Source organism: Aspergillus clavatus, genomic scaffold, assembly GCF_000002715.2.
Source record: "Aspergillus clavatus NRRL 1 1099423829750 genomic scaffold, whole genome shotgun sequence".
Classification (NCBI taxonomy): Eukaryota; Fungi; Ascomycota; class Eurotiomycetes; order Eurotiales; family Aspergillaceae; genus Aspergillus; species Aspergillus clavatus.
In genome coordinates this window covers 635,594-650,212 of record NW_001517110.1, presented here as the reverse complement: position 1 = coordinate 650,212, position 14,619 = coordinate 635,594, and the positions used below count along the sequence as shown (strand labels likewise).

The 14,619-nt window shown below is 51.8% G+C and overlaps 7 protein-coding genes across 7 annotated transcripts, besides 1 other annotated feature; 3 read left to right on the top strand and 4 right to left on the bottom strand.

Annotated features, from left to right (window-relative positions):
• Positions 1-62: 62 nt before the first annotated feature.
• xanG (cytochrome P450 monooxygenase xanG) lies at positions 63-1,859 on the bottom strand (the record flags this gene model as incomplete). Its single annotated transcript, XM_001276268.1, has 4 exons — positions 63-128; positions 209-688; positions 799-1,182; positions 1,281-1,859. 4 exons carry the CDS (start codon positions 1,857-1,859, stop codon positions 63-65), a joined length of 1,509 nt encoding a protein of 502 aa, XP_001276269.1.
• Positions 1,860-2,227: 368 nt separating this feature from the next.
• On the top strand, positions 2,228-3,056 carry xanF (xanthocillin biosynthesis cluster protein xanF; the record flags this gene model as incomplete). Its single annotated transcript, XM_001276267.1, has 3 exons — positions 2,228-2,300; positions 2,364-2,961; positions 3,029-3,056. 3 exons carry the CDS (start codon positions 2,228-2,230, stop codon positions 3,054-3,056), a joined length of 699 nt encoding a protein of 232 aa, XP_001276268.1.
• Positions 3,057-3,669: 613 nt separating this feature from the next.
• xanE (O-methyltransferase xanE) lies at positions 3,670-5,244 on the top strand (the record flags this gene model as incomplete). The annotated part of the gene is made up of 5 exons (XM_001276266.1): positions 3,670-4,075; positions 4,138-4,261; positions 4,319-4,428; positions 4,482-4,863; positions 4,923-5,244. The coding sequence occupies 5 exons, from the start codon at positions 3,670-3,672 to the stop codon at positions 5,242-5,244; spliced, it is 1,344 nt and encodes a 447-aa protein (XP_001276267.1).
• Positions 5,245-5,499: 255 nt separating this feature from the next.
• ACLA_002510 (DUF4149 domain-containing protein) lies at positions 5,500-6,168 on the bottom strand (the record flags this gene model as incomplete). The annotated part of the gene is made up of 3 exons (XM_001276265.1): positions 5,500-5,672; positions 5,749-6,019; positions 6,082-6,168. 3 exons carry the CDS (start codon positions 6,166-6,168, stop codon positions 5,500-5,502), a joined length of 531 nt encoding a protein of 176 aa, XP_001276266.1.
• Positions 6,169-9,218: 3,050 nt separating this feature from the next.
• Positions 9,219-9,747, top strand: xanC (transcription factor xanC; the record flags this gene model as incomplete). The annotated part of the gene is made up of 2 exons (XM_001276264.1): positions 9,219-9,351; positions 9,404-9,747. 2 exons carry the CDS (start codon positions 9,219-9,221, stop codon positions 9,745-9,747), a joined length of 477 nt encoding a protein of 158 aa, XP_001276265.1.
• Positions 9,748-9,775: 28 nt separating this feature from the next.
• Positions 9,776-9,796: a microsatellite.
• Positions 9,797-10,237: 441 nt separating this feature from the next.
• On the bottom strand, positions 10,238-12,452 carry xanB (isocyanide synthase xanB; the record flags this gene model as incomplete). The annotated part of the gene is made up of 2 exons (XM_001276263.1): positions 10,238-11,760; positions 11,813-12,452. The coding sequence occupies 2 exons, from the start codon at positions 12,450-12,452 to the stop codon at positions 10,238-10,240; spliced, it is 2,163 nt and encodes a 720-aa protein (XP_001276264.1).
• A 1,134-nt stretch (positions 12,453-13,586) lies between these two features.
• Positions 13,587-14,306, bottom strand: xanA (isonitrile hydratase-like protein xanA; the record flags this gene model as incomplete). The annotated part of the gene is made up of 1 exon (XM_001276262.1): positions 13,587-14,306. One exon carries the CDS (start codon positions 14,304-14,306, stop codon positions 13,587-13,589), a length of 720 nt encoding a protein of 239 aa, XP_001276263.1.
• Positions 14,307-14,619: the final 313 nt, after the last annotated feature.

Sequence of the window (14,619 nt, the reverse complement as noted above, 5' to 3'; positions counted from 1 at the left end):
TTTTCTAATTTGAACTTTTTTCCTATGCCTACTCAAAACAGCCTGTCCATTGGCTTTTACCATCACTTTTCCTTCTCTTGGATCTCAGTGAGAATCACCCGACAGCCCAATGGAGCCAAGATTCCGCCCTGATAACCGCAATCAGCAACTATACCTCGCAAGCAACATAATAAAAAAAAACAAAACAAAAAGAAGAGTGTGAACTCACCGGTGTCATCTTCAACTTATACCCCGGATCAACCCTCCACTCCACCCTCCTCAACAACTCAAACATCAGAATCTTCATCTGCAACAAGACAAACGCTTGCCCAAGACACTTCCGCGAATGCGCATTGAACGGGATATACGTCCCGCGCACCGTCTCCCGGCGGAACCGCGCATGCATCTCACTCACCGTGCTGCCCCAGCGCTCAGGCACGAACTCCTGCGCGTCCGCACCCCAGACCTGCGGGTTGACATGCACCCCGTAGGAATTCCAGCCGACAAACGTCCGCGCAGGGATGGGGATCTGCCCGCCCAGCATCGCCGGGGCCGTCGTGACGCGGTTGATGAGCTGGGAGACGGGCGGGTAGAGACGCATGAGCTCGTAGATGACTGAGGTGAGATATGGCAGGGGGTTGACGATGTCGGCGGTGGGATTGGAGGTCCCCGTGGCGAGGATCTCGGCGCGAAGACGGGTTTGTACCTCCTACAAGAACACCCTATTGTATTAGTCTCATTGTTCTCTTATCACAAAATAAAAAAGCTGACGAAAGAAAAGAGGAGGAAGGGGTTGGGGAGGAGGGGGGGGGGACGTGCAGTATTCTTCCCAATCTCCCAGAACATCGAATTCACCAGCTGCTGCGCGTTCTCGTGCGCGGTCAGAAACACGATCTTCAGATTATCCTTGAACTGCTTCTGGGTGAGCCGCCCGTCGCGGTACGCGGCGACGAGCATGTGCACGACCTGTTCCTCCTCGGGCTTCTGGCCCTTGGCGGTTGCGTCGTCCATCTGCGCGAGCACCTTATCCGCGAGGGTGTCGCCGAACTCGTGCATGATCTCGTAGGCGCGCTTGCGCGAGCTCAGCAGCCAGGCGAACTGATCGAGGTCCGGGAAGTTGAAGAACAGGGGTCTGAAAAGCGTCATTTTGATGACGGATTGGATGGATTCGAGGCGAACTGCGCCGTGAGGCTTCTCGAGAGACTTTCGGGCCAGTTAGCTCTTTTACTCGAAGGTTCACAAGATCCCGGGCGATGTAGGAGGTGAAGGCCAGGATAGGGGGCAGGGTAAATTGTTTCTACCTGTAGATCCATATCCAAAAAGCTCACTCCCATCACATCCACCGCCCACTTCTGCACATACGCATTGACAAGGATTCCCTGCTTGCCCGCAGTCGCCTGATCCTCGAGGATCTTATCCACGAACCGCCTCGATTTCACCAGTAGCGGCCGCGAATCGAAGGTCTTCTTCTGCAACCCGGGCTTCATGATGGACGTGTACAGCTTCCAAGTGTCACCGTGCGAGTTGATGATGTTATCACCGACCAGCGTCGCGATCACGGACCAGGGGATTTTCTTCTGGCTGCCGGCTTTCGCGTACAGGTCCTCGTTGCGGAACATGTCTGTGAGCAGGTCCGGGCGAGTGACGAGGATACTCCAGCGGCCGGCGAACCAGATCAGCACGGCGCCGTGCTTCTCGAGCGGGGCGCGCAGCCAGCGCTCGTAGATCTCGTCTTGGCCCATGTCGCTCCAGAGACCGAGGATGGAGACGTAGAAGGGGATCCGGGGGAGGCGGGGGAGATTCCATGGGACGTGCAGGTACCAGGCGAGGTATAGAATGATGAGGGAGAGGGGAACGGCGAATATGTAGAAAAGAGACATTGTGGTTTTGGTGGTGTGTGTGTGCTATGGAGAGTGGTGAGGAGGAGGAGGCGGCGGCGGCGGCGGAGGAGGAGTGGGATAGGAGGGTTTACCAGGCGAATTCGGATGAAGAGTAGGGAGACGATATATTAAGTCGAGTCAATCTCATCCGCGGACTCAGCATCAGGTTTGTATGTTGTGTAATCAGACATGGCTTATGCATTCCAAGTCAGCAAACACGGGCTGATGTCACCTGCGTCAAGGGCTCCAGGTTCGGAATCATATAAAAATGACTTCGAAGAGGAGGAGAATGACGATCAGAATTGCACGTTAAGATCTCAACCGTCGGTCTGCATATCGGTTACACTGTACTAGCCCACTGCTCAACCATGGCATCCGAAGTTCTTCAGCTACACAGAGACCGTCTGTCCGCGGACGAGCTCAATCTCAAGGATCCATATGGTAGGTAGTTATGTGATCCTAATCAGTCATTTTGTCTGTTCTAACTGGTGAATTCACCCCCAGTCTCCTCCAGCCTGGCCCTCTTCGCCATTCACAATGTAGTCCGGCGCAACCTGACGGCCTGCGCAGAGCACGCCAAATCAGTAGACGCCGCGAACATCGAGCCGTTCGTCTACTACGCCAAATACACACTGCATGTCGTGCAGGACCAGCTCGAATCTGTCGACCACATCTGGTTCCCCGTCTTCTCGGAGCACGATAACCGTTTCACCGACCAGACGACCGCGCATGAACCCCTCTATAAGAGAATCGCCGAGCTGGAGAGCCTGCTCAACGGAGAACCGGCTTCGCTCGAGCAGAGTCTCCGTACCGAAGTTGCGGACGGGTTTCAGCAGCTGCATGAGCTCGTTGATAAACAGTATGAGGTAGAAGAGGCACTGGTTAACGAGCTTGGGAGCAAGATCCCCATCAAGACTATCCGAGGCCTGGAGAAGCAACAAGAGCAGCGCCGCCGACAAGATGTCAAGGTCTATGGGCAGCTCTGGACGGCAGTGTATCTCCTCCGCGGCCTGGCGCCGAAGGAGAGAGCCATTTTCCCCCCGGGGATCCCGAAGCTGGTCTTGAATGGGATGCTGACGGCGGGAGCGTTGCAGTTTCGCAGGTGAGAATGGCACGCTGCATGCTTTGGTAAGCTTGGTTTTGTTGTAATGTAGACTAACTTTCAGTAGGGAGCTGCAGTTCACACCGAGATTCTAGGGAGGAACCGTAGGGAAGTGGGGGGGGGGAGGCGAATACGGAGTAGGCTGGTTGCTGGATTGAAGAAGCTGAGGATCGGGATTTCTGCGTTAGTCCACATGGTACAGATAGTATCCACTGATTGAATCGAACTGAACTGGTTCCACGTGAAGTCCTTTGGGATTTTTTTTTCTCTCGTATCCTCCAATCACTATATCCTCCTGCCTAGTATGTCAGCAAATGACTTTGATATCAATAAGTACGAGTTACACGAACTATGCTGACTGTAAGGTGGCGTCAGCTGCTGTGTACACGGATGTCACCAAGTGTGCATTGCGCCTCGATCACAGCTAGCCTTGTTCCTTTGCAAAATAGAGTCTATAGTTCGTCAAGCGAGTGAAATGATCACCTCACGATGACTGCTCTGACTGTACCTGCAGAATCCCAAGGCTCGATCAGCTTTGTTTGACCCTGATGGCGTCCCCCCAAAAAGGAGGCATAGTCTCTACAATGGCGAGTGTTCTATATAAGACATACCCGGAGTTTTGGTGTCGTTGATACTACTACTCTTCAGATCTATCGTCAATTAAACCATTCGTTAGAACACACTAGGCTATACATCAGTCTGCGCACCATGAAGCTCAACAACACCGAGTCGGAAGTGGACGGCCACCAGCGGAAGCAGACAGACAACCTCTACGAGCTCTCAGTCAATATCTCTAGTGCGGTGGAGACATATCTCGGACGACTGGATGCAGTCGGAGCCGAACGGCCTACGCTGGACGATCCATTCCCCGAGCTTATTCACGATGAAGGAGCTCAGCTCGCTCGATTGAGGATTCTCCGCTTGTGCGAGCGCCTCATGGCACTGGTTCAGGGCCCAGTCCAATGGCTCATGTTTCAAACCATGTCGTTTATCGATCCCGCTTGTGTTGGGGCGATTCTAGACATGGGGATCCATGAGATCATTGCTCCCGGTCCTGAACCAACGTCCCTGGATGAGATTGTTGAAGCTACTGGCGCCTCAAAAGATATCCTGAGTATGTGAAATTCGGCTTAACTCCGGATTGTTCTATATAGGGGCTGATAATTGTATTCATAGAGCGGGTTATGCGTGTCTGCACCCAACGATTGGTCTTCGATGAGATTGCACCAGAACAATTTGTTCATAATGGCGTATCCATGCAGTTTCTTGCACCTCCTGTCCAGGCACTGATCAGTCACGCGTAAGTCGAGGCCGCTCAATGAGCGTGAAAGATCACCGAAATCTAATTGCCAAATAGCTGTGATGATGGCCTGCGCATTGCGTCCCGATTCTCTGACGCCCTCAAGAAGACAAATCTGAAGGGCAGCGATAGACCGCAAGATACGGCCTTTAGCCTGGCCTTTGAGAGTGGGTTACCCATCGCTTCTGCTGAATTTCCATACTAAATAAACCTCGAATAGCAAACAAAGGTCTCTTCGACTATTTCTACACCGAGGACATTGCTCGCGGACAACGCTTCGGACTCGGCATGGCAGGTAGCGAGATCATGAAGTCCCTCACTGAAGACATGTACCCATTCGACAGCCTTCCTCACGGTGCGACGGTGGTAGATGTCGGGGGCAGTCGTGGTCACGTCAGTGTGCGCATTGCTGAGAAGATCCCGGGCTTGAACTTCGTCGTACAAGACGATGCTGCAATCCTCGAAGCTGGCCAGGCAGAAGGAATTCCCTCGGCTGTTAAGGAGCGCATCGAGTTCATGCCGCATGACTTCTTCAAGGAGCAGCCGGTCAAAGGAGCCGATGCGTACCTTTTGCGCTTTATCCTACACGACCATCCCGATAGGTTAGTCTTACCTCTCAAATTTAAGAAGAAGAATCGCTGACGAAATCCGACAATACCAGTGTCTGCGCGAAGATTCTGTCCCATATTGTGGACGTAATGGACCCAGAGAAATCCCGAATTCTGATCGATGACGCGATTGTGCCGAGTTTCCTGGGCCCTGAAAGTTCTCGGTTTTTCAATCTCCTTGACCTCTATATGCTCTTCTCTCTGAATGGAAAGGAAAGGACGCTGGAGCATTGGAATCAGTTGATCAAGATGGTCAGTCCCAGGTTGGTGTTGGAGAAGATTTGGAAGAAGCCAGGCAGCGGGCCTGAATCGGGTACTGTCTTGGAACTTCGGCTGCGGGCAGAAGAAGTAAATAGCGCGCATGATCAGCAGTAGCTCTAGTTAGAGGAGGAGCTGACCACAGGTTGGTTCAAGGATACTTGAATGAGTGGGAAATCCACAGTATTTTTCTCTTGCTTTCGTCCTGAAATGCACACCAGTAGAAGTAGCGATTTTTTCCATGTTCATCCCCGTTAACTATAGGATTATACAAGAATAGTACTCCAGACATCCTTAGATACTATCAAGACATCGTCGAACCCGGCTTTCCTTCTTCAATTGGGACTTGTTCGAGGCACAAGATGATATATCTTACAGGCCCTTCGTAAGGCTTGAAGTCAACGAAAAGGCATACCATACCGTCGCCACCAAGGACATTGCATTCAGATGAATGGACATCACATGGTTACGGGTGAAAGCCTTGTTTGCCTGTTGAATCTTCGCTTGATCCGGTGGATTAGCGCTGTCTTCATTCATGGCACTCTCTGCGCGCATACAGTCAGCAAAATCTTTCTAAACCCATTGCACAAAGATTCCATAACAAGAGATCCGCGGACGTACCATGCAGTGCCCGCCGGATGAAAGCGGTTGTTGTGGTTCGTGGGCCAAAGACAAACCAATTCAGCGCTCCAGTAACAGCGACAACAAACAGTGGAACAGTGTCCCAACCATGTTTCGAGAAGGACAGAAGGCTGTGTGGAGGGCGCGTGACCGCAGTCAAAACAAGGAGCCCAACTTGAGACTGGAAATATGCTGGAAAAAGGCGCTTTTGGAGGGCGAGGAACTCCCGCATAGGCAGAGCTTTATAGCACACTTTCGTGTTGACGAAAGTCTAGTGGATGACGGACGTTAATCGGAGTTCCAAGACCCCCTGAGCATGAAAGACTGCTTTACCTGGAAGATTTCCGTCCCCAAAAGAGCCCCAAATGAGAGCAAATGGTATGGCAGCGGATCGCTGACAGCATCCAGGATTGACTGCATTATGGGTGATTGGAAATCCTAGCGTTCACAGGTCGAGGGAGTATGGATACGGGGAAGATTGAAAGTTGATCAGACTGAGCTACCACTCTGGGGTCAAGACAGAAGAGTCGAAAGGGAGAGAAAGGGAATAATGGTGTGAGAGATTGAGAGATCTGACGAAGTGACGAGAGTAAGCTGAGAATGAGACAACTCTGGTTGGTGCCAGTGCCGGTGCCACAGGCCAACATGGCTGCCTGAGCCCAACTCCCCTGCATCTTTTTGTCTCTTTGTCTCTTGACAACACCCACACCTTTTGCTACTTACCATCTACTTGACACCCACACAATTCATCCACCAAATACAGTTGACCATCAAGTTTTTTTTATTTTAGTTTCTTTTTTGCCTTCCTGTGTCACGATAGTGATGGTAGGCTGGACTGGTCACAAAATCTTATTCCATTCAAACCAAGTATAGGGCTCTCGTGGTGAGAGCGTCACACTGAGAAGGCCAGAAGCTGTAAAAGTCTCAGCTTCAGCAGCATTTATTCTTGTCGATTTCAGCTCTCAATCCCTCCGAAGACTCTCTTGCATATCCGATTTTTCCATATTATTACCAGCTCGTGACACAAGTTCTGGGAGTAACTCTCTTGTCTGACAGCCAAGATTGGCTGCAGGCTCGACTCGACATGAGAGTTGTTGATTAGCTGCATCAAGCCATCAACAGATTTGGCCCCTCCATTTCATCCCACTTGGCATCGGACAACGTCGGAGTCTACGGAGTGAGCGAGAAGATAACTCTACTTAGCATCGAGAACTATTGTTCGACACGTGGGGCTAGCGCTTCAAGGAATTCCTTTCAACTTCTTTCCAAGTGCCACTAAAAAGGCTCGATGCTAGCCTGGGTTTGGTTGATTGGCCAATTTTAATTAGCCCCGGCCCCCCAATGATCTGGGGCTGACGGCAGATTGCCCGCTAAACTTCGGGATTGGTCGACCTTATGGGACTTTAGGTACGGCCGTAAGAAGTTGTCGTAAGGCATCCTTTTTGGGCAGTCCAAGAATGGGTACCTTTTACCTTCAGCTCCACGTCGGTCCTGTTGTTTGCCTAGAGCTTACTCGTGACTCGTGAACAACGCGATTAGGCTGGGGCTTAGTCTTGGATACACGAGAGATTTTATATTCAATCTCACGTAGTGGCAATCGGAGTCACCCAGCACTGTACCCCAGATGCTGTCCAGAAAATGATGTCAGATCGACATACGTTGGAGCATGATTAGTTATTCAAAAGAGTCTCGCCGCCATGACTCAGCTTGTATCTGTTGGAGAGCCTTCTTCCTGCAAGCTGCATGGGCTTATCTAGCAGTATCGCAGGGATAAGGGCGTCCTGTACTAATGTTAGTCGGCCTCATGTGAGCAAAGCACAAGGATGAACCACTCAATGAAGGCGACGGCATCCTTGATTCTTCGGATGGGGCCGATTTCGACCAAAGCAGGTTGCCACCACCTTCAGGTTCGGGCGGCATGGAATCGCAATCGAGACCGTGTTCGGATGAAGCCGCTAAGCTGACCCTCGAATCATCGTAAATGGGCACTGCATGCCACACGTCCGTCACTCGAATAGGCCACCGACCTCAGATATGAGTCTTCGCAGAGCCTATCTTGATAGTAATTTGTGCGCCATTTCGAGGCTAGAACCAGCCCGGCCGAGCAGTAGTCTAGAGCATCAAGGCTTTTCTCTCTGGCAGCTGTTGGTTGGGACACTTACCGAGGCTAGTCTGAGACAGGCTCCTCCTTCCGAACTCAAAAGCTACTACTAGGCCATTCCACCGATCACAAATTCACAATATTGGGACTTCGCGCATGGCGTTGCATTCAGGATTTGGAGGAGCATATCATCGCGTGGCCTACTAGGTCTCTAGTTCGAGCGGTCCTGCAGCATTGCAGGCTCCCACTTCTAGCGGCTTTGCTCTGAAGATGATCCGAGAGATAACTCGTCCAGTAAGCGACGAGATAATGCCAGTTCCGACCTGAGCGGGCCCCTTGCTCGTTTGCGATACGTGCTGAAGGTATGGTTGCTCCAGCCATGATTATACGACCTACTCCGTACAAGTCCCAGAAAACCGTACTCATGGCGTTCCAAAATCGATTGGGGCGTCGGAGACAGGGATTTACTTGCCATCGATCTTCCAATAGGTGGAATAGCAAGAACCTGTCTCAAAATAGGTATAAATGCTTCTTGGGTGACATGAAAGCCTCAGAGAGACTTGCATGAGACCCACGAAGTATAGCAACACTATCACTGGCTACAGATCATTGTTCTGCATTGATTCTGTTCTCTTACATCCACGGCTGGCCTGCACTGCCCATTTGATATGAGTAAGCTTCGTATTGGAATATAGTCACTTTGCTCTTAGGCGTCCTCCTCCAGCGTCCAGATTGTTACAAACGTGCAATGACAGAGTCGAAAAAGGAAGCAGAAACGTCAAGGACCATTATTAATTCAACGATGCGGTCACCAAATACAAGAGAGGAGCAGTCGAAAGAGGAGACTTCAGGTCAGACGCAAGATCCCATCGAGCGTAGGAGGCTTCAGAATCGGCTCTCTCAGAGGAATCATCGTCAGTTTGGGACTATCATGTCGGTTCACCTTGGGAGTGTACTCACCGGCTAAGTAGGTCGCAAAATCCGTGACAGAATTGCCAAACTCCAGGAACGAGTCATTGCTAGCGAACTCAAAGCTGCCGCAAGTCTGAATGGCTGGGATCAAACAAGTCCTTTAACAATGTCGACTGTCGAGCCTCAACCACGAGGCTTTGAGGCCAACTCACCATCGCCTGGGTCAGAAACTTCACTTCCACTCCGTGCCTTGCATCATCGAAGTTCCTCTACCCGACTTTGTCCATCCTGCAACAGCATGCTCGGTCAGATACCCCCCATAGCTACATGGCCCCCTTCGCCCTCTCCGTTTGACCTTGGGCTCGTAAACGGTCTCGAATCTAGCAGCAGCAGCTCGTCGTCATCCACTCTGTTATCATCTTCTTGCGCTCCCTCGTCCCAAGTCAACCCGTTCAACATGGACGCAGTCCTGGGCACAACAAGGCTTCACCTCGGGAATCAGCTTGAGAATGACATCAATTTTCCACAATACCCCGAGCCTCCAGGCACCCAACCACACCAGCAAAGCCCTCAGTACTACGTAGCAACAGGTCAGTACCCTACCCAAACCGTTCAAGTGTCAAGCCTAATCAAAATACACAGAAGCGTCCCTCCCACAAATCATGCAAACCTTGGGCCACGGCCCCTCGAGACCAAAGGCCATCATCCTAATACCGCATGGTCATCTACCCGAAGGTCCTACCTCCACACATTTCAGCGGCGCGGTCGCTGGTGACCCCGCAGTCCTCAGAGGATCCTCCGCCGTGCAGAACCCAGGATGTCATTGTTCCATGCAGGATAATGGAGCGCGGACGCCCGATCTAGGGGCCCCGGCGGAGTGGATAAGCTCATCTTCACCTCCTTCGTACTGTCCCTTGCATTCCATGCAGCCACAGGCACAGGCGCAGCCGCAGCCACTGGATCAGTTCCAAAGAATGTTGCTGTGAGGTTGGGACTGCACCCAGTCCTTCATATTATATATATATATATATATATTTCCCTCCCTCTTTCTATATGCGCCCGGAAGGACCAAATTGCACACCTGGTGTTGTTATTGGCAGGGCTTAGTATACTTGGCGAGCAGGGGAGCGAAGTCTATCTTTTCATGTGCAGTATTTTATTAAGCTGAAGCTTACTCGAGTTGACTGTTGGATTTTTCGACTCTGCATGTTTCGGTATATATATAGTTAGGATTCTCGCTGATATGCGTCCATGAAATCCAGATATGGTGTATGATAAAAGGATTACTATTCATGTGACGAATAAATGTATCAACCTTCTGAACAGAAAGGGAGATTTGAGTATATTTTCCTGCTCCATTAGATCAAAACACTTTCATTCAATTACCTCGAAAAGAAATAACACGATTAACAACCTGCTGGCTCAAAGCAGCTAGGCAAAGACATAACATCATCCTCTAACCCGATTACCAGACACTCAGTCAAAATGAATTCTCCACAGCTCGCGGTCACAGTCGGTCTTATACCCGGTGCGGGTATGCAGCATGGACGTGTTATCACTCACGAGCATATCGCCCCTCTCCCACGAGAACCGCAGGCAAATGCGGTAGTCGTACGTCAACCGGTCAACGATCGGGATAAGGCTCTGCTCGTCGTTCTCGATGCGGACATCACAGGTCGAGAACTTGGTCTTGGTGGAGTCCCAGGGCTGATGCCAGCGCATGCAGGGCAGCCCGGTGACGGGATGCGTCACGACCAGGGGCAGATTTTCCATCTTGGCGTCCCAGAAGCCGTCGTTGTCCATGGCCCAGGTGATCTTCTGCAGGCGCTCGGACGTCCAGGGCAGCGGCAGGTAGCGGAAGAAGAGCCGGGAGCTGGCGAAGAGCGTGTAACCGCTTCCCTTGGGGGCGGTGGCGGGACATGTGAAGAATTGGAAGCCCGGGGGTTTCTGGACTTTCTTGACCTCGCCGGTGACGGGGTCGGTTTCGTCCACGAACTTGAACATTCCGTCGAAGTGCATGGGCATCGCCTCGTTGGAGGTGACGTTGTTGCCCATCTTGTCATTGCGGCCTGCGTCTCGCACTTTCTGGATAATGCCGAAGCTCCAGGGGAGGATGGTACCCATTTCGGATGCCTTCTGGACGTATATCTCCTCCTCCAGCGTCTCTCGGAAGCCGCGTAGGACCACGGGAGACAACCCGTGCGAGAGCTCACGGACCTTTTGCATCGGCAGGTCGCGGATTGAAGGGGGCGGCCGCGAGTCGTCGATATCGCTAGGTCGGATAATAAGACCGCATGGATAGAGATGCTCAAACTTGACACATAGGCCGTCTTCGGTCCAGTCGAATGCCTTGGATTTCTCGCGGAAGTAGTATGGCTGCCCGTTCTTGTAGATCAGGTCGTGCGTCTCGCGCACATCCTCCGCATGGACTGTGCGGTATGTTCCGTCCAGGCCAACCGCGACGGAAGCATGCCAGGGGGTATACCCAAGAGCCCCCCGGGTCTGAGGGATGAGGGAGATGGATAGTTTCTTCGCCCCGTTGGAATCATGGATGGACAGACGGACGTAGTCGGCCCGGTTGGCCTTGATGGCAGCAGCAAACATCTTGCCGCGGACAATCATGCTGCGGGCAACCCGCGCAACATGAGCCGCTCTGGCCTTTTTCGAAGTAAAGTGGAGGTCCATCTGCGGGGCAAGATCCTTGGTCAGGAACTTGATGTACCCGCGGTACGTGAGACACGTATCAACGTCGTTTCGGATGGCCTCGTCGGCATCGAAGCTGCGGTCTTCGAAGCGGAACATGAGCTCTCGGCGGAGACACTGAGCGTGTGCCAGATAGAAGGATTTTGCTTGCTCGGGGCTGGTCAGAGGGATCCAAGGATGCTCGAGCAGCTCGAAGAGTCGAATGAACTTGATATGGTGAAGTTCCTTTTCGACTGCCAACTTGCGCAGGGCTTCGCCGTATTCCCACACAGTTTCATCCGGAACTCCCAGAATATCTGTCCGGGTTAGCAGGGGGTCAAGCATTGACTGGGTTGAGAGAAGACCTACCGTTGTATACGAGGCCGTCAGAGCTGATGTATACGTCTGCACCGGGTTCATATACACTCTGAATGTTCTCACATAGCCCATTCAGATGGTGCAAGGCCAGCTCCTCTCCCAGGTCAGGGAGGATACCCAAAACCTTGTCTCGGCCGTTGGGAGACTTGAAAGGGAAAGCAGGGAGGATCATCCGAACCGGCTCTTTCTTTTGGATTTGGTTGACGACTGTGGGAATGAACGAGGTGAGTCCTTGCCAGGACGCACCAGTCTTCTCATAGTTCACCCCATATGTCTCAATGACTTTCAGCACGGCAATAGCTGTTGCTTCATCATCAGAGATCGGACTCTCCTCTTGCACGTAGATACCGTTGGTCACTGGGAGATACGAGGCATCGTCGCGGTGTTCGGTCGTTGCAGCCTCAGGCACAGTCTTTCCGTTTTCAGCATGAACCTCGTCGGTCACACTGGTTGATCGCTCAACGAGAACATCTTCGGCTCCCTCTGAATCGGAGGACGAAGATGAAGCGGCAATCTCGGTTGTAGTGATGGCTGCCGCTTTTGTGTGATATACATTGACTGAGCTGTTCTCTTGTGCTTCTCCAGGGAACGAGACGGTTGACTCTTCGGGCTTCTGCAATGGGGCAATCATTTTGACGAAAGCAGACTAGATGTGTCTCCAGGTCTGTATGCTCCTTATGTTGAATGGGGTATGATGAGAGTCGACCTTTTGGATAGAAGACTTTGGTCTAGCTGGACCCGTTGGTGGGGAGGGTTTTATATCTCTTCACAGTGACCGAAGCAAGATACATGCAGACGAACAGACTCTATCTTCGTCAGCTTTACGACTACTGGCTTCGACGAGGGGCAAGAGGTCCTGATCCACCGTGACATTGTTGACTAACAGTACTCGGTGTGCCCGTTTCTTCGAAGTATCTTTGGCGACACACCAGCTCATGTTGACTTTGGTGTTGTCAGCATGACTTCGAGCGACATGTGTCTGATGCATGCAGGCTCTCTGCATGGCTGAAATGGTTCATGTTCTCTTCAGCCTTAGCCCCGAAATTTGAGTCGATGTTCATTCGATATCAGAGTCTCGAACAAAAACACGAGCTGGCTGACACAGAGTCTCTTATGATGACTAGACCTGCAGCTGCATGCGCTGATACCGTTGTTTTTTTGCTTTTCGAACAACCACTATGCTTGAGAGAGGCGAAATTTCTGTTTTTACTTCTTGGCCCAACCATTTTAAACGCTGTATCACCATGGTGGCACCTCGCTTGGAGTCAATCGTTCTTGGTGATTGTGGAACGCGAACCTCTCACGAAGCCACCAGCGCTAGCGAGGGGGTGTCACCACATGGAAGTCTTATTGCAAGTTTGGGAAATCTTTCGAAGGATGGCACATTCGCCACGTTTTACGTACTCGGCGTTCATGGGAAATCCTTGTGCGTCGTGTCTGACTGTAAGCAGACGCCTTGGTTCATACGCAGTCCCACACCAGTCCGAGCCATAGATCAACCCTGTCAAGGTTGCTTTAATGGCCCACTTAGAGTGAGCTCGGAGGAATGACTCGGCCTGCAGTGGCTGTAGCAATAATTGGGTAGAATTCCAGAAGTTCTGACTCAAGCTGACTTCACGATGCAGGTCCATTCAGGAATGACCCTGTGAGAGCTCCCTCCAGCTCTTGCTGAACAGAAACGAAAGGAAGAGGGAAAGAAACAAGAAAGAAAAAGACAAAGATCCAGCTAGCCTTGATGACATTTGAGCTCTCACTTCTGACCCTTCTATTCCTCCGCAAGCGGTTTCCAATCATATTCTATCACCCGGGAAATAAACGCGGCCATGTCGAGGGATGTCAACTGACTCACGAGGTACAGAGAAGCATCCAGAGAACTACTGACCCCTCCTGCCGTAATCAGCCTAGCATGTCCAGTTTTCAGAATGCCGGCGTCTATATAACGCTTATGCGACACCTCCGGGGGAGGAACATCGTCCCCATTGACTTGAATGCAGAACTGGCGGAGTCTTTCGACAGCCCGATGATGGGTCGTCACTGGAACTCCGGTCAACAGCCTGGCTGCTCCAACCAGGAACGCACCGGTGCACATGGAGCACAGCACCCGCGGTTCATCTGGCGTCTTGGGAGGTAGAGTAGCGAATTTGCGAATCAGCTCGACCTCCAGCGGATTGGATGCGACCATAGGGGTAATCAGAGATGGGGGGCCGCCGGGGACGATGAGAATGTCAAAGTCCGCAATGGTCTGTAGCGCCTCGTCGAGAAGTAGGTCCACCTGGACGGTCAGAGCTTGCTTGGCGTTCACCGTGGGCGCGCGAGCCACGGTCTTGATGCTGAACACGCGATCCGGATTATCAGGGTTTCGGTTATGGGATGTATGAGTAAGGATCTCCATTGGTGCCGCAAAGTCAAGGATGTCGACCCCGTCGAACAGGAGGACGGCTACCTTGTAGTACTTCTTAGGCGGGGTAGAGGCTGTGGAAGACATGGTGCAACAAGATCTCTTGTCTGTTGTGTGTGGGCTGAAGGAGTTGCTCGGTTGGAGTGTAAAGGAACAAGAGGGATTGAACCGAACAATCTAATGCGAACTGGTTGTCACTGAGAGCACTAAAGCCTGGAAGAAAACGAGGTACTCGCCTGATATCTGATGGGATTGAAGAAGGTACAAGAGAGCGAGAAGAGCGAGGATTCTCCGTGTGCGTAAGCTGACAGACACTGCTGACTCCGCCTGCACCCGTATACGAAGAAGTCCGGTCATATAGACCAGCCTCATTTAGCGTCCGATTCCCCTTCACGATCCA